This window comes from Natator depressus, chromosome 9, assembly GCF_965152275.1.
Source record: "Natator depressus isolate rNatDep1 chromosome 9, rNatDep2.hap1, whole genome shotgun sequence".
Taxonomy (NCBI): domain Eukaryota; kingdom Metazoa; phylum Chordata; order Testudines; family Cheloniidae; genus Natator; species Natator depressus.
The window spans coordinates 82,528,993-82,550,441 of record NC_134242.1 but is presented as its reverse complement, the minus strand read 5'-3'; the positions used below and the strand labels follow the sequence as shown (position 1 = coordinate 82,550,441).

General features: G+C 43.7%; 1 protein-coding gene across 3 annotated transcripts in view; it reads right to left on the bottom strand.

Moving 5' to 3' along the window:
* TRPC5 (transient receptor potential cation channel subfamily C member 5) overlaps positions 1–21,449 on the bottom strand; it is a 135,282-nt gene that overhangs the window by 2,706 nt on the left and 111,127 nt on the right. For all 3 annotated transcript variants that reach the window (XM_074962460.1, XM_074962459.1, XM_074962461.1), the window contains 3 exons: positions 21,131–21,326; positions 1,959–2,165; positions 1,729–1,770 (listed from right to left, as the gene is read on the bottom strand). In XM_074962460.1, the coding sequence (XP_074818561.1) occupies positions 1,729–1,770; positions 1,959–2,165; positions 21,131–21,326 (445 nt within the window). The remainder of the gene's footprint in view (positions 1–1,728; positions 1,771–1,958; positions 2,166–21,130; positions 21,327–21,449) is intronic.

Here is a 21,449-nt window from a genome sequence, read left to right as displayed (position 1 = left end):
AAGCCACTTAACTTATCTGCCTTGCATTCCCCATTTCTAATATAAGGATAATTATCCACATTGTGGGGATAATATGAGTCTTAATTGGTTAAAGAATGTCAAGTGCTTTTAAAATTTCAGTACAAGTCTCATCTATATGCCAGGTATTATGGAACTGTTAAATATGACACTTGGAGATTTGTTTTTCCCACACTCATGAGTCATGGACATCTCCATAGCTAAACAAATACATTTGCTGAAGAACAGCCAAAACTTGATGGATTCATTTAGAGTCACATTAGCCCACCTGGATATAAACTGGCATCCCATTGAAGTAAATGGGAACCATGGACATCTACCCAAGGGCATAGTCTATCCTGAGGGTAATCAGTCTAACATATATTAAGGGCTCCATCCTGCAAGGCTCCCAGACCTTGAGCACCTATTGCTGGTATTGGGATCTAAGGATGCTCTTCACTTCACAGGATAAGCTCTTAGTGACTTGCCCCAGGTCTCTGACTCCTTCTGTGGTCCTGGACTATTCAATTCAGACTGAATTTTTCGTGGGAAGAGATCCATTTGTGCAAGTAAAAGTATGTGCTCATTTGCCCCTGCCTGTGTGCATGTCATTGCTATAATTACACAAGCAAATTGTTTTTTAGACCCTGTAGATGTGTTCACAAACATAGGTGTGCAATTGCGCACACATTTTTCAGCATGCCAGTAGGCCTCTTCCCACTACAAATGTTGCCCTCAACCTCTCTGTGTCTGTAAGTGGGGAGAGTAAATCTATCATCCGTGTCCTCAGGCAGATTGTCAAGGTGAATTAACGGCAGGATGTTCAAAGGAAGCCTTAACTCCTGGGGCATCTTTGAAAATCCTCTTTGTCAACAGCCCGGTGAAGTCAAAAAGCTCTGAGAACTACATTTTCAAGAATGGCTGTGGATCCCTTGACTTTGTGGTGCCCAGATTAAGACATAAGCGAGGCCCGAGTTTCAGAAAAGTACCAAGTGCCTGTTTTCTGAAAACGAAGCCCCTTTAAGGTGTCTCAATTTTAGACACCTAAAAATTGAAGCACCCAAAATCATTGGTCACTTGTGAAAATGTAGGCCTGATGTACTATATAACAACATTCAGGGGGATTTATTATTATTATTATTGTTTTTCCTTCCAGAATACTGGTATAATGCATTCAGTTGGGTTCAAGCAACTGGTATTGTAAATACACATTCATCCTGTTATAAGCTGTATCTGATGAACTCTTGAACCTGGGCAGGTAAGACTAAATAGAAGCTACAAAAGTCTTTTCAGCAGAAGAAAACATTCCTCTCATCTGAGCCTTCCTCAGTCATAAAAAGACTCCAATTGTTCCTTATTTGTGATGAATCTAGGAATTCATTGCAAAAATAAGGCTAAGCTTTTTGACTTTTTAAAGCAGCAATTTTGATGAGGATTTCACTTCACCACGTGCCCAGGCATGAAATCTTGGCTCCACTGAAGTCAACGGGAATTTCACCCAGCTTTTGCACTGTATGTGAAGAGGTGAAAGGCCACAAGTGAGCTGCGGAGCCAAACCACACAGACCGTTTGGAAGAAGCCATGCATATTTTATTGCACAGTGAGCAGAAACCTCTTAGAGCTTGCACACGTGTCAAAATATATTACAGTACTTTGCAGCCAGCAAGGCGTCACGAATCAAGCACGAGCAAGAAATAGGCAATAAATGACTTAATGAACTGGAGGCTTTACCTGGTAATGTTGATTCTGAATCAGATTGTCAGCGTGCCGTTCCTGCAATTAAATAGGTACAAGTATATTACATGGGGATCAGTCACGCCTCCATGTCTCCTGCTGGCTCGCTGGAAACTGTGGCCCAGCAGTAGCCCACTACTAAAAGCAAAGGGATACTGGAATCTGTGAGCCTGAATTAATAAATAATACTCTGAGCAAATGAAATACTCAAATATAAGGCTCCTTACTGTGAATGTTTTTAGGTTTTCATGCCTCTTCTGTTCATCCTCAGAGTCCATGTCTGGGCACAGTTGCTTGTGGATCCACTTGCAAAGGTACCAGATTGACTTGGGACTTGGGATAATATTAAATGGAGGTGGCAGAGTGCCACCTTCATCGAAGTAACTCATCCACAGCTTTGTCCGGGCAAACTTCCACTCAATGTCCGCGTGGTCCTGGGAAAGATGGAAACAAAATGGTACTAGCTTCAGGCAAGCTGCATTAGAGGGCACATTGACACCCACTGGATATGTATCAGCTTAGAGGTTGAGTCCTCTGAGAAGATATCTGTATTCATTCACAGGTGCTGAAGGGGGTCTCACATGATGAATGAGAGACAACTTCAGTTCCTCTATAGCCCTTGTCCATGTACATACAAAATTGGCATGAAATGTAGCACAATACTGAAAAAGGCTGCAACACCAACATTTAGTGAAAAGTATTTCCCATGTCAAAACCTGGGTTCGTCATTTAAGATTTGTCCTGCCACTATTAATGATTTCATTGACACCTAAAGCTGAGCAAAGAAAGCCATTCCTTAGGCTGAGTTAGCATCAGTGAAGTCATCAACTATGAGAGGAGAAAAAAGAACTTTTCAACTCTTCTTTTCAAATATCATTGGTTTTTCTTTCCTAGTCTGCAGGTGTATTCAGATACTTCTCTGGGAAAGGATCTTAAGCAGTTGTGTTTTGTTTTTAAAGCTACTCTTATTTTAGCTCTTATAAATTTTAGATAAAATAAAATCAATCTTGATAAAAAGGATACATTTCATTCTGCACTAGAATTGAAACTTGGAGTCTGCATCATACTTATGCATGTTAAAAACACAATTAGATGCATTTTGCCTATTTTTCCATTTTCCTCCTCATTGGAATAGTTCACATGTATCTAGTGCATTACATCCAAAGACCTCAAAGTGCTCTACAAAGATGGGTAAGTTATTAGCCACGTTTTCCTGCTGCACAGAGACGTGACCTGACTGGCCCAAGGTCACAATCAAGAATCAGGGCCCCACTTTGCTGGGTACCGTATTAACACATAACACAAAGATGATTCCTGAGCCAAAGAGCTTAAAATCTAAGTCTGTGAAATGTCTATCCATAAAAGGAGTTTGGAAGCATTGTTTCCTGTCTATGGTAACAAATCTCACATTATCTGCAGAGAGACATGTCTGACTTGAGCCAGGATTTATAGACACCCTCCAGCTTTTCAAACTGATCATGTGCTATGTCTTTTGTATTTTAATTTTAAAAGTGTCACTGTTTCCGATGCTATGTAGAAATCATACTACTGGGCACAAAAGGAGGAAGATTGCTTGAGTCCTTCGATCAGAACAGTACACAATACAGCTTACAACGTACTCTGAATTGCAATGGTGAGGATGTACATTATGTATTGTTATCCACACAGGGTACAGCACTGGGCTGAGAGCTGTGACACTGAAGCTGTTTGGCTGTTTAGCATTTTTAGCATGTTTAGCATGCCTGACATCAGGTGACAATATGGCCCCAGTCACACTGTGCTGGGAGGGGCAGCCATGGGATTTTCTGCTTGTGCAGCCATTCCCATTAAGGGCGGAGTCTGCAAACCCATCAGACTGACCACTGGAGGCAACGTGTAGGGTGAGGCGATGTGTTTGGTTGCATGTGAGCATGTTTGTAATAAGCATTAACTAACTGCAGCGATGCTGGCTAAGCTTCCGCCTACACTATGAAAATGGGCACACTGGGTTCTTGACTACATGGCATTGCCCTGACCTGGTTAAAATACAACCAGGTCTTGCCAGTTGAGATGGAACAGAACCATGTTTTGATCACATATCCACATCATGCTACTGCTCTGGACTTCAATAGGGCTGCAGCATAAATCAGGAACACGTTCAGTTCAGCCCACACAGGAAGCATGTCAGATCCGCACCACACTGCAGCAGGGGCGCTGAGAACCACTGAACCAAACTGCAAACCCCATATATGATGGAAACCACTTCAAGCCGGAGGTGCGGCAGCACCCCCAGCATCCCTATTTCCAGCAGCTATGCACTGTAGCCAGGTTTTCCGCAGTGGTAGCTTTCTAAACATAGGCAGGATCATAGAGGCAGTTTGCCTTGCCCTTTGGTCTATGTTACATTTTGGCCGGATCCTCTGGACAGGGGTAACAATAAGTAGCACCGACAGGCATTAAAAGAAACAGCATCTGAACTTACCAGACAGCTGGAGCCGAGATATATGCAGCCTCATGAAAGCTTTGTAGGCAGCCTTCTCCCAGGGAATCTACTGGAGCTGTGCAGGAGGGTTGCCAGAAGGCAACCATACCCACATAACCCTGGCTACTACAATAGCCAAGAAAGATTTCTCTTTCTCGCTGTCCAGAAGGGATACACTATCCGGAGCGCAGAGATGCTAGGAACAGCCGCCTGAGCAATGCTAAGCAATACTTTTAAATGGCTACCATTTCCTGGGGAAATAAACTTTGCACCGTGTGAAGATGAATTTTAAACGCAAGACAAACTTTGGGAAAGGAAAGGCGGGAGAGACTCCTTTGCCCAGCGCACACACAGCTCAGCCTGACATCCCGAGTAGCACAGATACACTGCACCTGCAATGTGCAACATTTTGTTATATGTTTGCAAAACTTGCATGGTGATACATAATCCCCACCCCAGCAAAACTCAGCTAACCTTACACTTCTAAACGTACTAGACATACACTTCTAAAATCATCCCAAGTGGTCTTTTATTAGTCTTTTTATCCATGCGGCTGATCCCAGGTAATTTAGTAAATATAGCAATGTGGTAAAATCCTAGAAGGATAAAGAGCTAGCAAGTCTTTATTTATTGTTGGACAACTGCTTTGCCCAGTGTTATACTTTAGTCCAGGCACTGAAGTGTTAGTTATTTCACAGAGCAGGCACATGGATGGAGTTGAAGTCCATGAAAGTTGCTGTTTTCCTGTGGACTAGAAGAGACCAAAGTGATATGTTGTTGCAACTGCTCTTCTGATTTGCCTCTATGTTTTCCTAGTTCAGAGACAGGAATGGGAAAAGAGACTAGCTTCAGAGATACTAGAGAGCAGGCTGTCAGAAACTGCTGATCAATTTGTGCCCTGTAACGGAAGATTTGATAGCCCTTGTCTAGGTTATCCTAGTTTGTGTCATTGCAATTTCTATTCTTATTCATGTGTCTAATTTTCTTCAGTGTCACTAAATTAGTTGTTTCACTAATGTTCTGCAGTTGCAAATTGCACAGGTTAGTCATCTGTTGTACAGAGAAGTATTTCCTGATTCACAAACCCAAGTCACTTTTGCTACAGCTTCTGGCTCTTCCCTTGTGCTACTTTCTTGCTCCTTGTGGGATATTCTAATCTTCTGCCCACTGGTTCATCAGCATTCAAAATAAACACAAAAATGGCTGGAAGATGGGATCATTCTGCATTTTTCTTGTCCATTTTTAATGGTCTTCTGTATAGTTTGAATATGACCTTTGAATTTATATGTAACTTAAGTGTTTACACTCCATCCAGGGACTGGCAGAAAGCTCTCTCTTTCACTCTCTCTCTCTCTCTCTCACTCACTCACACACACACACACACACACAGATCAAAGATCACAATTGGCTGCTGTGGCTTGCAAGGTCTGATAAAGTAGCAGAGCGTGGCCAGCTGTGTGAATTGGTGGTACATAATTTCCTTCAGCATGTTATAAAAAGGCGGTGCGCTGGCTGGAGGAGCTAGTTGGTAGTGGGAGATAAGTGGTTGTTGCAGGGAAAAGTTATTAGGAAGGAGGCAAACTGCTAGTTTTTTGTTGTTGTTTTGTTGAGGGTGGGGGTATTTAACCAAACTGACATTGTGTCTGAATTAAGCCTTTTTGATTTCTCCATTTCAGACCAGAATAGGGCCTGGGGTGTGTGGGGGTGTATGTGTGTGCAGGGTGTGGTGTGGGTGTAAAGTTCTGGGGTAATTTTGCGTGGCCCCTGTAAAGCTAAATGTGCCCATCTCTTGGGCTGGGAGAACCCTGGTCCCAAATCCATTTGAGCTTCACCTGATTTGTCACACACGTGCAACTCTAGTAGGATTTCTTTTAAAAAGACAAACAACTTGCTAAAATCTGACCCAGATTACTCAATCTTGTCCTCATTTGCTGCTGTGAATTCCCCGGAGATTCCAAATCAGGCTTGTTTCAGTTATTTGCACAGCTGTTTTGAGAACCTGAATGATGAGGGCAAACCTATTTTGGTGGTAGTTTTACACTGGGAATGTGCAATGGAAAGGCCATTTAGTTTTACTGAGAACATTTGTGTGTGCCAGGGAACTACCCTTTCCTCATTCACATCCCTCCTTAGAACACAGGTCAGAGGCAAAGTTGTTCAGTGATCACCCACCACAAAGCAAAGTGTTTTTTAAAAAGTAATCTGTCCTGCTTTGAGTTTTGTGCTTCCCTGATCACTCAGTGCATTATAGGCCAAACTCATTCGTGCAGCTACCCCAGGGATGAATATGGCCCTATGTATTCGACTTTGTGGTCAGCTCAGTTTTGAGTGTAAATTCCTCAGGGAAGGGACTGTAGCTTTCTGTGTGTCGTACCGGGCTCAGACCACAATGGGCATTTAACAAGTAATAAAAAAACCTCTAATACGACTAGTTGATAGCATTTCTTTGAGATGTGTGTTTATGTGAGGGAGAAGAGTGCTGCCGTTTCACAGAGGAATATTAAAAGAGAGCAAATTGAATAAAATGTCGCTCTCGGTAGCATCAGTCATATTCCAGGTATCGCAACATACCATCCAGAGCAATACACTTAATGCAACCTGTGGTGACTGTAGATAACAGGAGTATTCTCTATTTAGCACTAACAGCTCATCTAAGCTCTGGCATTGTCAGGGCCACCCAGAGGATTCAGGGGGCCTGGGGTCTTCGGCGGCAGGGGTTCTTCCGCTCCGGGTCTTCGGGGCACTTCGCTGAAGACATGGAGCGGAAGGACCCCCCGCCGCCGAATTGCTGCCGAAGACCCGGAGCAGAAGAAGCGGCGGCAGGTCCTTTACTCCAGGTGTGTTCGGCTGCACTGAAGGACCCGCCACCGAAAACTCTAGTGGGGGCCCCTGAAAACTCTCGTGGGGGCCCCTGCGGGGCCTGGGGCAAATTGCCCCACTTGCCCGCCCCTCTGGGCGGCCCTGGGCATTGTCCCCACTTCTACTGAGAGAGAGAGGGGAGGTTGGCCAGGATATGAAGCTTACCCCTAATCTTTCACCACAGCCAGGCAGAGCAGAGAACTGACCATGTTGGGTCACGTTCAGCAGGCACCACTCTAATGGAGGTGCTGCACCTCCCCCACCTCGCACGGCAATCTCAGCCTGGGCTAGGAGCTCAGGTCGTGCTGGGACCCAGGCCACGCTCACCCCCATGTGGACATCCTACTCACTGGGCTGGGCGGACTCTGATTTCCAGTTCATTCGTCATCTTTAGATGATTGCTTTTTCAACAACACTGATCATTTTCCTATGAAAATCCATCCACTAGTTCCACATGTGCTCTGCAACATGCCCTTGTTGCCATAGCAATTCTGTATTCATATCAAGATTAGATTTCACTGCCCTTTCTGTAGGTTCCACGTCCGGGCCACTTCCCCCATCCTCCCTCCAGGTTATCACTCGCTGTTGTAGCCTTAGCACATTTTAGCTCTTCTGGCTGAGTCAAAACCGCTTAGCCCAGTCAGCCCCCAAAAACACAGGGCAAGGCACCCAGATTTTTTTTTCTTCCAAAGAAATGTTATCAGTATCCATTGCAATGAGGCTACACAGTAGTGTCTGCATAATCGTTTGGCAAATCCCTGCCAGTTGAAGGGATAATTAATCTTGCCCAGAGATCCCCATGTGGAATTGCTGTAACCATCTCATTTGTGTGGCCATGAGGATTTTCTAATTCAATAGCAGTGCTGTATTCGCAGATGTGCCAGATCTGAAATAATTACCTACTACACTAATTATCCAGCATAATTCAAGCACTAATCTCAAGCTTTATCGCTGGGTAGAAAACCTGTTATTTACATTTTTAAAAATGTTTTATAAAGATTCCCATTACCATCTCCCCTCCCCAGCCACATGGTTTGAATCATGCTTTGCCAAATGATGGGTCTGATCCTTAGCTGGTACAAATTTGGCATAGATCCATCAATGGAAGTCTGTCTTATCTAGCTATCTTAAGTGGCCCTATTAACATGCTATCTGAGCACCTCACAAACTTTCAGGTATTTATCATCACAACTCTTCTGGGAGGTAGGAAAGTGCTTTTATTTCCATGTTACAGATGAGGCCCAGATCCACAAAGGCATCTAAACTCCAGATTTGGTTACCTACGTCCCACATTTGGCTCCACTGCAATCCACAAAACTCCCACTAAACCCTATAGGTGCTGACTGACTTTCAAGGCAGAAGTTCCCTAGGTGCCTCTGGGAATGTGGACAGCTGCTGCACTCTAGGCGTCTGGACACCTGTCTCCCACCTAAGCCTGGGGCAGCAGGTGCCCATTCATGGATCACTAAGCAGATATAGGCACCTAAGTCCAGGCCATAGGGAGGCACCTATCCCTGACATACACCCCCTGTCATTGGCAGCTCCCATTGGCTAGTTTAGGTGGCTCCCCGCCTAGCATGCTGGCTAACACACCTATCTCTCTCCTTTCATTGTATAACGAGACTAGATGCCTAACTCGGGCTTTGTCAATCTCAGCGGCGTCCCTGTGAGTTTCTAGGTGCTGCAATGCTGAGCGTTGCAAGACCTAGGCCCCTCTGTGGATCTGGACCAAAGAAACCAAGTGACCTGCGCAGGGTTGCCCCAGTTTCCCGAGTTCCAGGCTAGTGGTCTAATCACAGCACCACCTTCCCTCTAGAGCGATTCCAAATGTACACCCGCTGAAGCTCTTGTAGGACTAGGTCAAATTTACACCCACTGAAGATCTTGTGGGACTAGATCAAGTCAGGCTACGTCAGCACATTGCGTCGCGTCATGTCATTTCACTCGTCAAGATGAAACAAATGAGCCTGTGACAGCATGTCAGTACAACCCATCAGCTACTCAGCACACGGGCCGTCAAGCACTCCGACATCTTCAAACTTAATTTTACTGTACATACAACAATGAATCCCCATGAACTTCATCCTCTCCCTGCTAGGCTGAGGTGCATGAGTGTCATTGCTCCCATTTTTCTGACACGGGGAAGAAAATGTGTTCCAAGAACACGCACCTTTCTGCAGAAAAGGAGAGAGATCATTATTAATCTAGCCTCTTCCTGTTCGGCCCCAAAAGGCTCCGTGTGCTGCTCCCATATGTTGTTTACAGCAACAGCTAGTGGGCTAAGTTGGAACCAGGCTGTTGCCTGGCAGGGATAGCTGTCTGCTTGTGACAACACCCTTTGCCTGAGTATATCACAGGGAAGGTGCAAGGTGGTTCCCCCTTCCCACAGGGGCCATTAGCAATTACAATTCCTGCACCCTGAGTGTAGAGGGACTGCTCTCTGCTAGTGCCCCAAGAAGCACCAGACTCCTCAACGGGTCACTGAGAAGGTGTGGCATCACACAACCACCAACACAGGTCTGAGTCTACTAGACCCAATCCAGCCCTCAGTTCGGGGGACAGAAATAGCACTGCTCGTGTGTTAAGCTGCCTGGGCATAAAATAAAATGGAAGCCATCTTCAGTATAAGTCCTACATTTGAAGGTATCTAAAATTCTGCCAAGGATTTAGCATGAGTCTAATTGCAGCTTATTATTAACTACATGTCTGCCTCAGTCATACGTCACTGCCTGGAAAGGCAATTGTTGCTATGAACATGTCCATCAATTATCAATATTTATTGCAAGTGCCTTGAGGGATTACAGTGCCATGCACATACTCAGTGCCCAGTAATTAAGAAGAAGAACTAAGTTTCTTTGTTTCACTGATCAGTCTTTCATAGAAATGGATGTGTCCATTTGGCAAGTCGGCTGATTTTGCCAACTTAAGAGAAGCGTTTGGTGTATGTTTGGAAAATGCACACTCCAGCATCTCTGCTATTTATATCTTCCGCGGATAGGATATAGTTGGTAATTAAAATCTTTGTTATAGCTTACACTGCAGTACATTCCACAAGGTATCTGGGTTATACACACTAATTACCTCTCATCTCCCAGTAGCATATCTAATGGAAACAATGACAGCTAATGAGGAGACCTGGGACTATAATATTTGGGGAAAATATAGAACCATGTTTCATGCTGTCCTTTGTCCTGTTAGATTATTTTGGGCTGACAAGCGAGATGCATGTGACACAGCTCTTCTCTTTTCCTCACTACTGTTCCAACAAGCTCAGTTTTGGTTTGAATGCCCACATAAATCACAGCAGTATGAAGGTGATCAAGCCAAAAAGCCCCCTGAAAAACACCAAGATTGGGAACGATATCAACAAAGGCTTTGTTAACCCGGCTTCCCATTGTTTCTCCTGTAGCACAGTCTGAAAAGAGCCTTTTCTGCATACCAGCTAGGCTGATAGCATTACCGACACAAATACATGTTACCTCACCACCTGCTGCTGGGGCAGACTGAGTCAGCCACACCAATCAGCAGCAAGCCACTGAAGAGCTGTAGCACTCCAGCTACCGACACTAGCGCTGCTGACTGTATTACGTGCACGGTAAAAAGGAATCTGCGATGCTTCAGTTCTCCGCGCGCTCCCCCCTGTACATAAAACCTTGCCTTTGCTTCAGGTACATAGTATGGTGGATTTGGGTCTTAATGTTCCAGTGGTGAAGAAAGCTGATGCATTTTGCTGTTGAGCAGGTGGGACTCAGAAGCAAGGGGGGGATAAAAACCACATCTTTTCCACTAAGAAAAGGAGTACTTGTGGCACTTTAGAGACTAACCAATTTATTTGAGCATAAGCTTTCGTGAGCTACAGCTCACTTCATCGGATGCATTCAGTGGAAAATACAGTGGGGAGATTTATATACACAGAGAACATGAAACAATGGGTGTTACCATACACACTGTAACCAGAGTGATCAGGTAAGGTGAGCTATTACCAGCAGGAGAGCGGGGGGGAAAAAACCTTTTGTAGTGATAATCAAGGTGGCCTAGGATCCAATTGTGGCCTATTATTAAGGCAAAAGACATTCTGAAAATTGGAATTCCAGTTTCCAGCACTCCCAAGATTCAAGGGTATTTTGGGTCTCAGGTTTTGGTTCAGCTTGTTATAAAGGTAGTGGCCATTTGCAATGTTTAGATCTGGATTCTGATTATGAATAATCCCAAAGTACTTTTGAGGTTTTTTTGCCATCAACTTCTACAGTTGGTAAATGTTTACTAGTAGATTTTGTGCTTGATCAACCAGAAAGGTAGGGATACAGTAACCTCCTTGTAAGCCTAACCGTGGGAGCTGTTTTCTCAAGTTGCTGGGATTTTCTTGACTCAAAGCAAAGAGATTCGGTATGAGATTTGTTACTCATCCATCTACCTCTTCCCACTCCTCTCCCAATCCTCCACTTCACTCCATATTCCCTTTTGGGGATTTTATGACTTCATCTCCTCTCATCATCTCACTCCTCCCATACACTCCTACCCCATCCTGGCATTCCCATCCCAAATAATAAATAAGCAAACAAAATACACAATCATCAAAAAGCCTGAGTCATTAACCAAAACAAACACATAGTGTTATTGCGGTAACCCATGTGCTATGATTCCCCTACATAAGAACATAAGAACGGCCACACTGAGTCAGACCAAAGATCCATCAAGCCCAGTATCCTGTCCTCTCACAGTGGCCAATGGCAGGTGCCCCAAAGGGAATGAACAGACAGGTAACCATCAAGTGATCCATGCCCTGTCACCCAATCCCAGCTTCTGGCAAATAGAGGCTAGGGACACCATTCCTGCCCATCCTGGCTAATAGCCATTGATGGACCTATCTTCCACTAATTTATCTAGCTCCCTTTTGAACCCCTTTATAGTATTGGCCTTCATAACACCCTCTGGCAAGGAGTTCCAGAGGTTGACAGTGCATTGTGTGAAAAAATACTTTCTTGTGTTTGTTTTAAACCCTCCCTTCCAATTGCCTGTCTTCACTTGCCATAATTTGCCTATCTTTAGGTGGTAAGGTCACTGGGGCAGGACTGTGTCTCTGGTATGTTTTGTAAAGTCCCTAGCACCAATGGGCGCTCAATGCCTGCTTACTGAGCTGCTTATTCATGGATTTAGGTGCCTAACTGTAAAGTCCGAAGTTTGAAAAATGTTAGCCTAAATGCCAGGATCATTTAAAAATACCTCCTTACGTCAAAGGAAAGGAGACTATTATAAATTAATAACTGATCAAATATGTTCTTTTCCTGACCTTTGAGCTGCAGATGTGGATTCAAGGCGTGGGAGTTGGAAAGCCTTTATTTTTCTACAAACTCTGATAATGGGGGCTGTAATGAAGGGGCTGACAGGGCCTTAACTATAGTGTGGCAACAACTTCATGCTGTAATCACATTAATCCAGACCAATATTTACACCAAAGAATTCTGTTTCATTAGACATTCTCCAGCTTGTTTTATTTAGCGGGGGCTATCCTGTTTTACCTTATTAACATTGATTTAGTTGATAGACTGCAGCATGTTGAAAAATGAGTCTCGAGAGATTTGGAATCCTTTAAAAAAAGCCATGTTTCTGAGGGCTCTTAATGCATCCATTCGTACTGCCTCCTCATCAGCTGGGAATTTCCACCCCCTACTAAATCCCATTTGATTTCTTTTCCCCAGATAAAGCTCCTTTAATACATATTTTAGGAATATGTTGGAGTGAAAAGAAAGAAAAAAGACAGTAAGAGAAGCAGAGAGACTATTTTTCCTCTACCTTTTAATTTTGTTGTTGTTACTCTTTTAACTAAAGGCTCTTTAACGCAGCAGCCTGCGATAACGGTAATTCAGCCTGTCAGGTCTGAATAAAGAACAGGAGATTGCGGCAGGTTGCAACCTCTGTGGTTCCATCTGGATATTTTGACTTCCATCATGTAGCTATAAGGAAACCTTGCTGCGTTGTAGTGGGCACAGAGCCACAGACTTGTCATATTGGGCTCTGGCAGGCTGAATGCAACAGGGGAAAGAGAACCCATCAATATTGTACTTGTGAATTTCTCTTTATCAACAAAGCAAACTGGGAGTCATGGGTGGGTTTTGCGCTCATCCTGATCCTTAGCTTGCCATTTAACACTTTCGTTCCTCTCAACAAGACACCAACTGGGTGGCGAGAATGCTACGAGGGGTTTGGCTTTGAGATAAAAAGCAACTGGAAGGATTTAACTGCCTGACCCTGCTGGGCCCTCTTAAAGGTATAAGCGTTTACAGGGTTGGGCCCTAGGATGGAAGCGTTCTATTTGCTAATTCTTGCAACAAAAGAAGAATGCAGCATCTGAAGTCAGAGCACATAAACTAGATCCATCTGGAGGCCCGGCAACAGCAGATGAATATTAACAGTGTGATTCAAGTCCACAGGTGATATGTAATTAGGCCACAGCCAGTGAAAACACAAGCAGTTCTACATCTTCAAACGAACACTTTAGCTTGCTAGCTAAAGGACAGTTAAACTCCCTGGCACTGCACAGATAGGCTCAGAGTCTAATAGGCTCAGAGTCTAGGCTCACACATCCTCCTGTCGCTGCATTGTGGAAGCACCACACACTTTTGTTGCGCCACACCTCCCTTCAGTTCCCATGAAAGGCTTACAAGGTGTCCCCCACCAAGCCTCAAATACTAGAGTTACACTATGGGGCCCTGTGAATCATGCAGCTTCTCACAAGATGGGGATTACTGCTAAGGAAAACAAAGGCTCATCATCCAACTTTCCCTACATCTCTTGTACAGAGATGGGGCTACAATACAAACTTGATTATCCCAGTATCATAGGAGACATTTAACACACTCAGATAACTGGGAGAATTTTCAGTGTAGTGAATGGGCATCAGAGGACGAGACCCACTTTTGGATAACAGAGTAGCAGCTAACTGAGGTTTGGGTAATTGTAGCTAAAACGATTCCTGGGCTAAAAATGCACTTGTGCACAGAACACAGGAAGTTTGTTTGCAGATTGGAATTACATATACAATGGTATGTGCATGCCCGGATCCCCAAGATGCATGTGCACACTGGATGTTTTGGGTGCCCAGTTTGTGTGTGTTCTTTAAATGTGTAGGCCTTCGTATCTATAGAGTCTTACCATCATATTCATCTTATTTGAACTAACACAGTGCAGGATTGAGGCCTAAGTCCACAAACTGTGTCAATTCCACTTTCTACATTATTGTGCATAATTATTAGCACAGCATCATAATGGAATACACCGCTCAACAAGGACAAAGTTACATGGTCTTTGCCCAGGGGATCTTATAATCTAAGTAAAATTAATGCAAAATAAAATTGGGGGACACATAATGATAAAAAAGAGACTGACAATTCATTTGCAGAGCAAAGCTAAAGGAGAGGTGTACACATCCCCCTTTAAAACTCAATTGCTTTGCTACTAGGCACATATGCTGCTTCAAGAATCACCTGTCCAAATCAGCATGTACAATAAGAGCATAACTTCATTTCCTGCTCTACCTGAAGGTATATAAACAAATGCAAGCTTTGATTTGTCCTAGATAACAAAGAGGAGATGGACCTGAACCAAAACCCCAGGTCCAAACACTTCCCCACTCTTTGGGGAAGCTTGGATACTGATCCAAACATCGCAGCTGACCTCACTTCTCTTACGGACCGATTCACAATCCCTAAACGCATCCTCATTCGGGGGTAGTTCAGATCCAGGTCTAGATCCAAGTTTTGTAGCTTGGATCATCTCCAGAAAAACCCATGAGAAGAATCAACAAAATTGACAAGTTTCTGGTCCCCTAGAATGCCAGAAAGAATATCTTGGCTTGAAGTGAAAACCTGGAAGTTCTTGTTATCTATTGAATGGTTACCAATACTAGCATTCAGTTATGCAGACTAGGCCATGGAGAATGTAATCTCATGTTTTGTGCCATTAACCATGTACTGCTGGGGTCAGAAAGGAGTCTTTCCCTCCTCCCCAAAAACAACCTTTCACAATTCACTAGGTGCATTATGGCAGTTTTACACCTTCCTTAGAAGCATCAAGTATTTGTCACTATTGGACTTGCTGAATGGATGGTCTGATTCTATGATTCTATGAGGTATGTTGCATAAATGACTCTCAGGAAATGGGAGGCTGGTTTTATTTTTGGACTTTTGTATGGATGTTATTGACAGACTCATAATGGACATTGAGAAGTATGCAACTATCTAAGATGAAAACTATGGTATCTTGACAAGTGTCTCAAAGAACTTGTTCCCGTACATACACCTGCATTCTTCAGAACCTATCACCCTCAAATCTCTTGGCATGACTCATACAAAGCCTCTCTGTGGCATCTTTAGGTCTTCTTGGGAGAAGCTGCAATATGAGGCAGGCACACGTAGAAAACCGATTTTGAACTAACTTTAATACCAACAAGCAGGAAGATCAACATGCAAGAAGAACAGGAGTACTTGTGGCACCTTAGAGACTAACAAATTTATTAGCGCATAAGCTTTCGTGGGCTACAGCCCACTTCATCAGATGCATAGAATGGAACATATAGTAAGAAGACATAGATATATATACATACAGATAAGTTGGAAGTTCCCATACAAACTGTGAGAGGCTAATGCAAGAAAACTCTCTAACTTGATACATGCTAGTATTCATTCCAATACATTCCAAACTCCTTTTCCCAACTCTAAGCAAATGTAAATTGACACAATGCAGCAATATCCACAATGCCTCACAGTCAAAATGGTGCACCTAAGCAATATGCAGTTGATGTGAGCAGAGAAGGTTAAAGTTTTCATCAAGCTTGCAGGTAGCAAACCATTGTGACAAGAGGGTGACAAGTGAAATTCTGACACGCATTACAGTAGGCAGTAGTTACAATTGTGGTGCGGAAGGAGTTAAATTAATGCACAGAACCAGAAGAAGAGAAAGCCAGAGAGGTCAGAGGTAGGAGAACTTCTTGTGGGAAATCCACTGCTGTGCTGTAAGCAATGCAATAGGTAGCTGAAAAATCTCTTAAATTTATGTGTGTCTTAATTACTATGCTGTCTGCTGCTGGCAAAGCAAGAAAACTCCATCTAAAATGCTCCTAGATTTGCAGTCAGAATTTCCTGGTAGTGTTAATTTATTTTTAACCACCCATATCAGCTGTCCTTGTTTACTACACAAAGTACCTATATTTTTAAGGACAATATTTGCCATTTTGTCACCCTGTCTCTCCAGTAACAATGTCCTAATCCAATGTATTCCAATCCAGAGTTAAAAAGTATGTTCCTATTTTTTGTGGGAAATATTTCTTAAATCTCCTATGACTTGATTATCTCTATGGGGGAATAATCATCTTCCATGTTAGCCTGCAAGAGCCCAGAGCACTGTCCCAAATGTATACTGTGTATAGATATTAGCCACCTCTCAAAGGAGTGAAACACAACAGCTGCCTCGCAGAGCACCACAGCGCTACACAAAAGGAGGTGAGGGGAAACATCCTATCCAGGGAACAATGCAGGAGTGATTCACAAAGACTGGCTGCAAGAGGCCAGTTGAATTTGGCCTGGGTGCTGGAAAGAACGCTCCAATTCTTGCTAAAATTGCCATCGTTTATTAAATGACTATAAATGCTCAATATCCTATTTTACAAAACAGCCAGTAAACCCATGCTGGAGCGTTGGCTCAGTGCCGCTGGCTGAATCACCAACACGACTTCTTACAGATTCCTAGATTTTTCTTGGAGGCTTCCCGTCCAAATACTAACCAGCCCAGAACAAGCTTAGCTCACAAGATCACAGCCCCACGGTTTTCTGAGTGCAGACAAGTGATGGCTTCAGCTATTAAATTTCTCTTTCGTTCACATTGCTTTTGCTGTCTGCACAAGGTTCAGATAACTGTTGATATAGCTCCTGTGATGAACTCCCAAGGGTATCACAAAACACCTAGAATCTGAGTCCATCTGGGCCATGATTTCACAAACCATGCTGAATGTTTACCCTTGCAAAATGCACGTGCATCTTTGGTCCCATAAAAAACTACATGCCTGTGTATTAATTGGACCTCGCATGACCTACAGATTTAGACTACAAGCATCAAGGTGCTTTGCAGAATTACCATCTATACATGCAGAAGGACTCCTTCACTTCAGACGCAACCAAACGGTGACAATATGAGAAATAACTTATCACCTAAACTGACCTCATTACCCACCCTGTTACTTTATGCCACTCATGAATGATGGAGCTACCTGGCCACCCCAGTCTCATGAAGATAAATTTCATTGTCCTTCGACTTATCATTATGGCATATTCCTTCTGCATTCATAACTTGATGCTATTTCTGTCACTTCTGGATAGGAATTTAGATGAGGGAGCCAATAGTGCGAGACGTACAGTAGTGTTCTGTGCTGCTATATAGAACATTCGGATCTTCAGAAGTTGATGAGGCCCAGAAATTTATTGAAATGTAATGAGGTATTGGATTTTGTCTGCCTTCTTGGTTGTGAAGTGTAGTGACTCCCGTGATCAGATATTGACAACGGTTTGGCAAACTGGAAAAGCATGCAGGCTGTGCGGTGAAAAATCAGTATCTAAATGGCCACAGGGTGCTCCCCAGGGAATAGACAGTTATTGAAGGCTGAAATAGCTTGGTCCAAAAATCATAACATTCTTGCAGCTCAGTAGATTGAGAGTTCCCTTAAGCTGTGCAGAGGTTATGCCATGTGCTTGTCTTACTGCGTCTTCTGCAGTTATTCTACGGCTTCATGTTGTGCTTTTTCTAACAACCAAGAACTAAACCCTGTGGGTGGGAGCACTGACTGAAAGCAAGGAAGGCCTAGATTCTCCCTCTTCTAGCCTCACCGCAAAGGCAGATGCAGAGATGAAACACGCAGGGAAAGATCTATCATGGTGATATTGTTTGGTCTTTTGCTCCTCGGGCCTGCGAATGCTGTTGAGGCAGCTGCACACTCAGGTGTGGGAGGCAGGGAGGGGAAGAAAGAGCTGACTGTGTGGCGGAGGGGCTCATTAACAAGTGGTGTGGATGAGAGCTGAATGGAACACTGTCCATTCCATCTCAGGAACACTGACATGCTAAGACGGACTCCCTCACCCGGTCGTTTTGCCAGTGTTCCCTCTTCTGTGGGGACTTGACTGTGGCAGAAGGCTTTTCACTGGTGTGCATATAAAATGGACTCCACAACTCTCCAGGTCTCCTGATCCTCATGCAGTGGGCTGCTGTTATCTAATATGCTTTATATCCCCAAGAAAGCCAGCATTAAGATAAGAAAAGCTGCCCAATTCAGCAACCAGCCCAAAAAGGGGGAGGGAGCTTTGTTTACTTTCTGTGAAGGCAGGTTAAGAGAATGAACCACAATCTTAAAACTTGACCAATATTAATTAATAGTGGTTAGGGAACGTATTGATTCATATATAACCCTTAGAAGAGGCGGGGAAATTTTCTAGCCATGAGGAATGCTGTAAGCCATCAATGCAGAAATGCCAGCTTTAAGAATCGAACTCTTTGCAGGTTCAGTTTGTGCTGCATCAGGACAGCCAGTAGCTGATTATCTCTTGCATTCCAGGCAAATGTCACTGTGCTGTATGGGAATTTCTGTATTAAATATTAGGTGACAAGGAAATCATCTACCATCACCATCCGGTCACTGTCACAAGCTATGGTAGGAAGCGACCATTCCACTCAGTGACAGCTTGACACATTCGTCAGTGTGAATAGCTTATCTGAGCCCTTTGTTTGCTGATCTTGCACAGACAGACATAGATTTTGATGCAAAAGTTCACTGTTCATAAACCCTTTATACCAACAATTTTCAGTGTATGGGTTGTTCAAACTGTGCACCTCACCTAACTGTTATTCCTTATTGATGGTGTATGCCTGGCTATCTAAATCACGTGGTGGTGTTTCTGGTTTTTGATAGGCTGCCTTTAGACAGGAGAATAATGAATAGGAAATAACAACAGTGAACAGTAAATACCTTGGTTCTCATGACAATCTTTGGTTTGGGCTTTGCGTCATCCACAACCCTATATGAAGCCAGGTAAGGAAGAGGATTGGAAAAGCATGTCAAAGAGGCTGTCTGGGTTCCCCACACATCCCCCCAGAATCTGAAGGGTCAGCGCTGGTCAGAGAGGTAGTACAGAAAGCATGGACAAACGCTGAAAACACTTATGCCTGTGTAGTGATCTATTTTCCAAGTGGCTAGCAAGATTAAGGGCCCGAGTCTTTCCATGGGCTTTAATGTGAGTTAGATCCCAAGGGCAATGTAGTTCTGCCCTGGTGGCTAGAGGCTGTTTACAACTTAGCTAGCTAGTTGGGATTGGCATGAAGCTGCCGTTGAGTTTGGAACAGGAAGATGCAAGCAGACAAACAAGGTCCAGATGCTTCCTCTCCTTGCCCTGTTTTGGGGAAGCACTGCTCCCATACACCTTCCCTCCTCTGGCTGGTAAGGTGAGAACTCACCAGCCAGGGAAGTCTGACGCGGGAGCAGGAGAAGCTGAGGTGAATTTCCTTTTTCTCTTTTTTGATTCTTCATCCTCGTCAAGAGTAAATAATGGCATTTATAGAAAGGACAGTGGGAAGCCCAACAAGGGATGAGTCAGACCTCTGTATCACTGGCCAGTTTGGGGGCACACATTTCTTTCATTTCAGATACTTTTTGACTTTTGTTCCCGTTCCCAAATAACCCAACACGGCATCACCCCATAATGTCAAGATCCATGATGACAGCAGCCAAAATTGTCACACACACCCCCCGAATCTAACCTACTTTAAACACTATGTATACAAGGTTTAGGCTCCCTTCAGGCTTATTTACTTTAGGGCCTTAATAAAATCTAGAATGATGCCTTCCCAGGATCACAGACTGAGGCGTTCTTTTTCCTCTCAACCTGCAGTGCCTAACTCCTCCTGCTCAAATACCCACTGTCATTCAGAGTCCAGTCTTCATAACATTGACAAAAAGAAAAGGAGTACTTGTGACACCTTAGAGACTAACCAATTTATTTGAGCATAAGCTTCCGTGAGCTACAGCTCACTTCATTGGATGCATGTAGTGGAAAATACAGTGGGGAGATTTTATATACACAGAGAACATCATTGTTTCATGTTCTCTGTGTATATAAAATCTCCCCACTGTATTTTCCACTACATGCATCCAATGAAGTGAGCTGTAGCTCACGGAAGCTTATGCTCAAATAAATTGGTTAGTCTCTAAGGTGTCACAAGTCCTCCTTTTCTTTTTGCGGATACAGACTAACACGACTGCTACTCTGAAACCAACATTGACAATGTGTCCCCAATTCTGCCTTTGGGTGTTCAAGTTGGCCCTTCGGTGCTTAAAATGAGGGTATGGTTTTAAAGACCAATCTGAACACTCAAATACAGAGTTGGTCAAGTCTGAAAGTGGACCCACAATGCCAGACATAACTGAGCTCAGATCCTGCGTTCTGCGCGGGCATTATCCTAGTCTCAGTGACTTCAGGGTTGCAGGATCAGGCAATTACAGGATTGGTTTGCAGTTCAGTTGAGAATTAACTGATTTCAGTTGGTCCATTTTGGAATCAAAAGTTACAGAAGTGGCTCTTTGCACACATGAGGAAAGAAGGTTTGGATAATAAGTGATAGGACTGAGGAGAAAAGACACCAGAAAACATTTAAAAATGAAACAAAAAGTGAAGAAAAAAACCAAACCCTTTCAAATAAAACCACCCAGTTGCATTGGGTTTCCTGTGTGCAATAAGGTAAGTAAGTAAACTGTTAATGGCAAGGTGATTAATACTCCTGAGGGCAGAGTTTAAGAAAAACAGGACAGTTAATAGGTGATAACCCTCTGCAGTCAAGAAGCATTAGAGTCTAGCAGACCATCATCCATGAACACAGAAACACACTGGTTCAGTCTAGTGACTGGAAACTCCAACACACTAGCTGCCGAGGAGTTGAGGAAATAGCCCCAATCATCCTGGAAGAAACCATGAAACACAAATGCTGCATGTAAAGCAATTAGAGCTTGCAGAGAAAATCGGAAAGGAAGATGGAGGGACAACTTACAGCGATGAGCTGGTAGGAGTTGTTCATCATGGCTATGAGCATGTTCAGCAGCACGACCAGGGAGATGACATTGTACGTTCCGAACATGGTGGCCCCGACAAACTCCGTGAACTCATGCCTAGCCTTCACATTGGTGACGTAGAGATTCAACAGACCAAACACGGACCAGAAGAGCGACTGGAGGGTCTCAAAAAGTCTGCAAAAGACAAACTGCACTTTATTACTTGGGTCTGGGAGGACAAGAAAACACTTAGGTCTCTCTGAGCTGTGTCTGTGATGAGGGTGAGTACAATGGTGCACTGCAGCGTAGGGCTTTCTG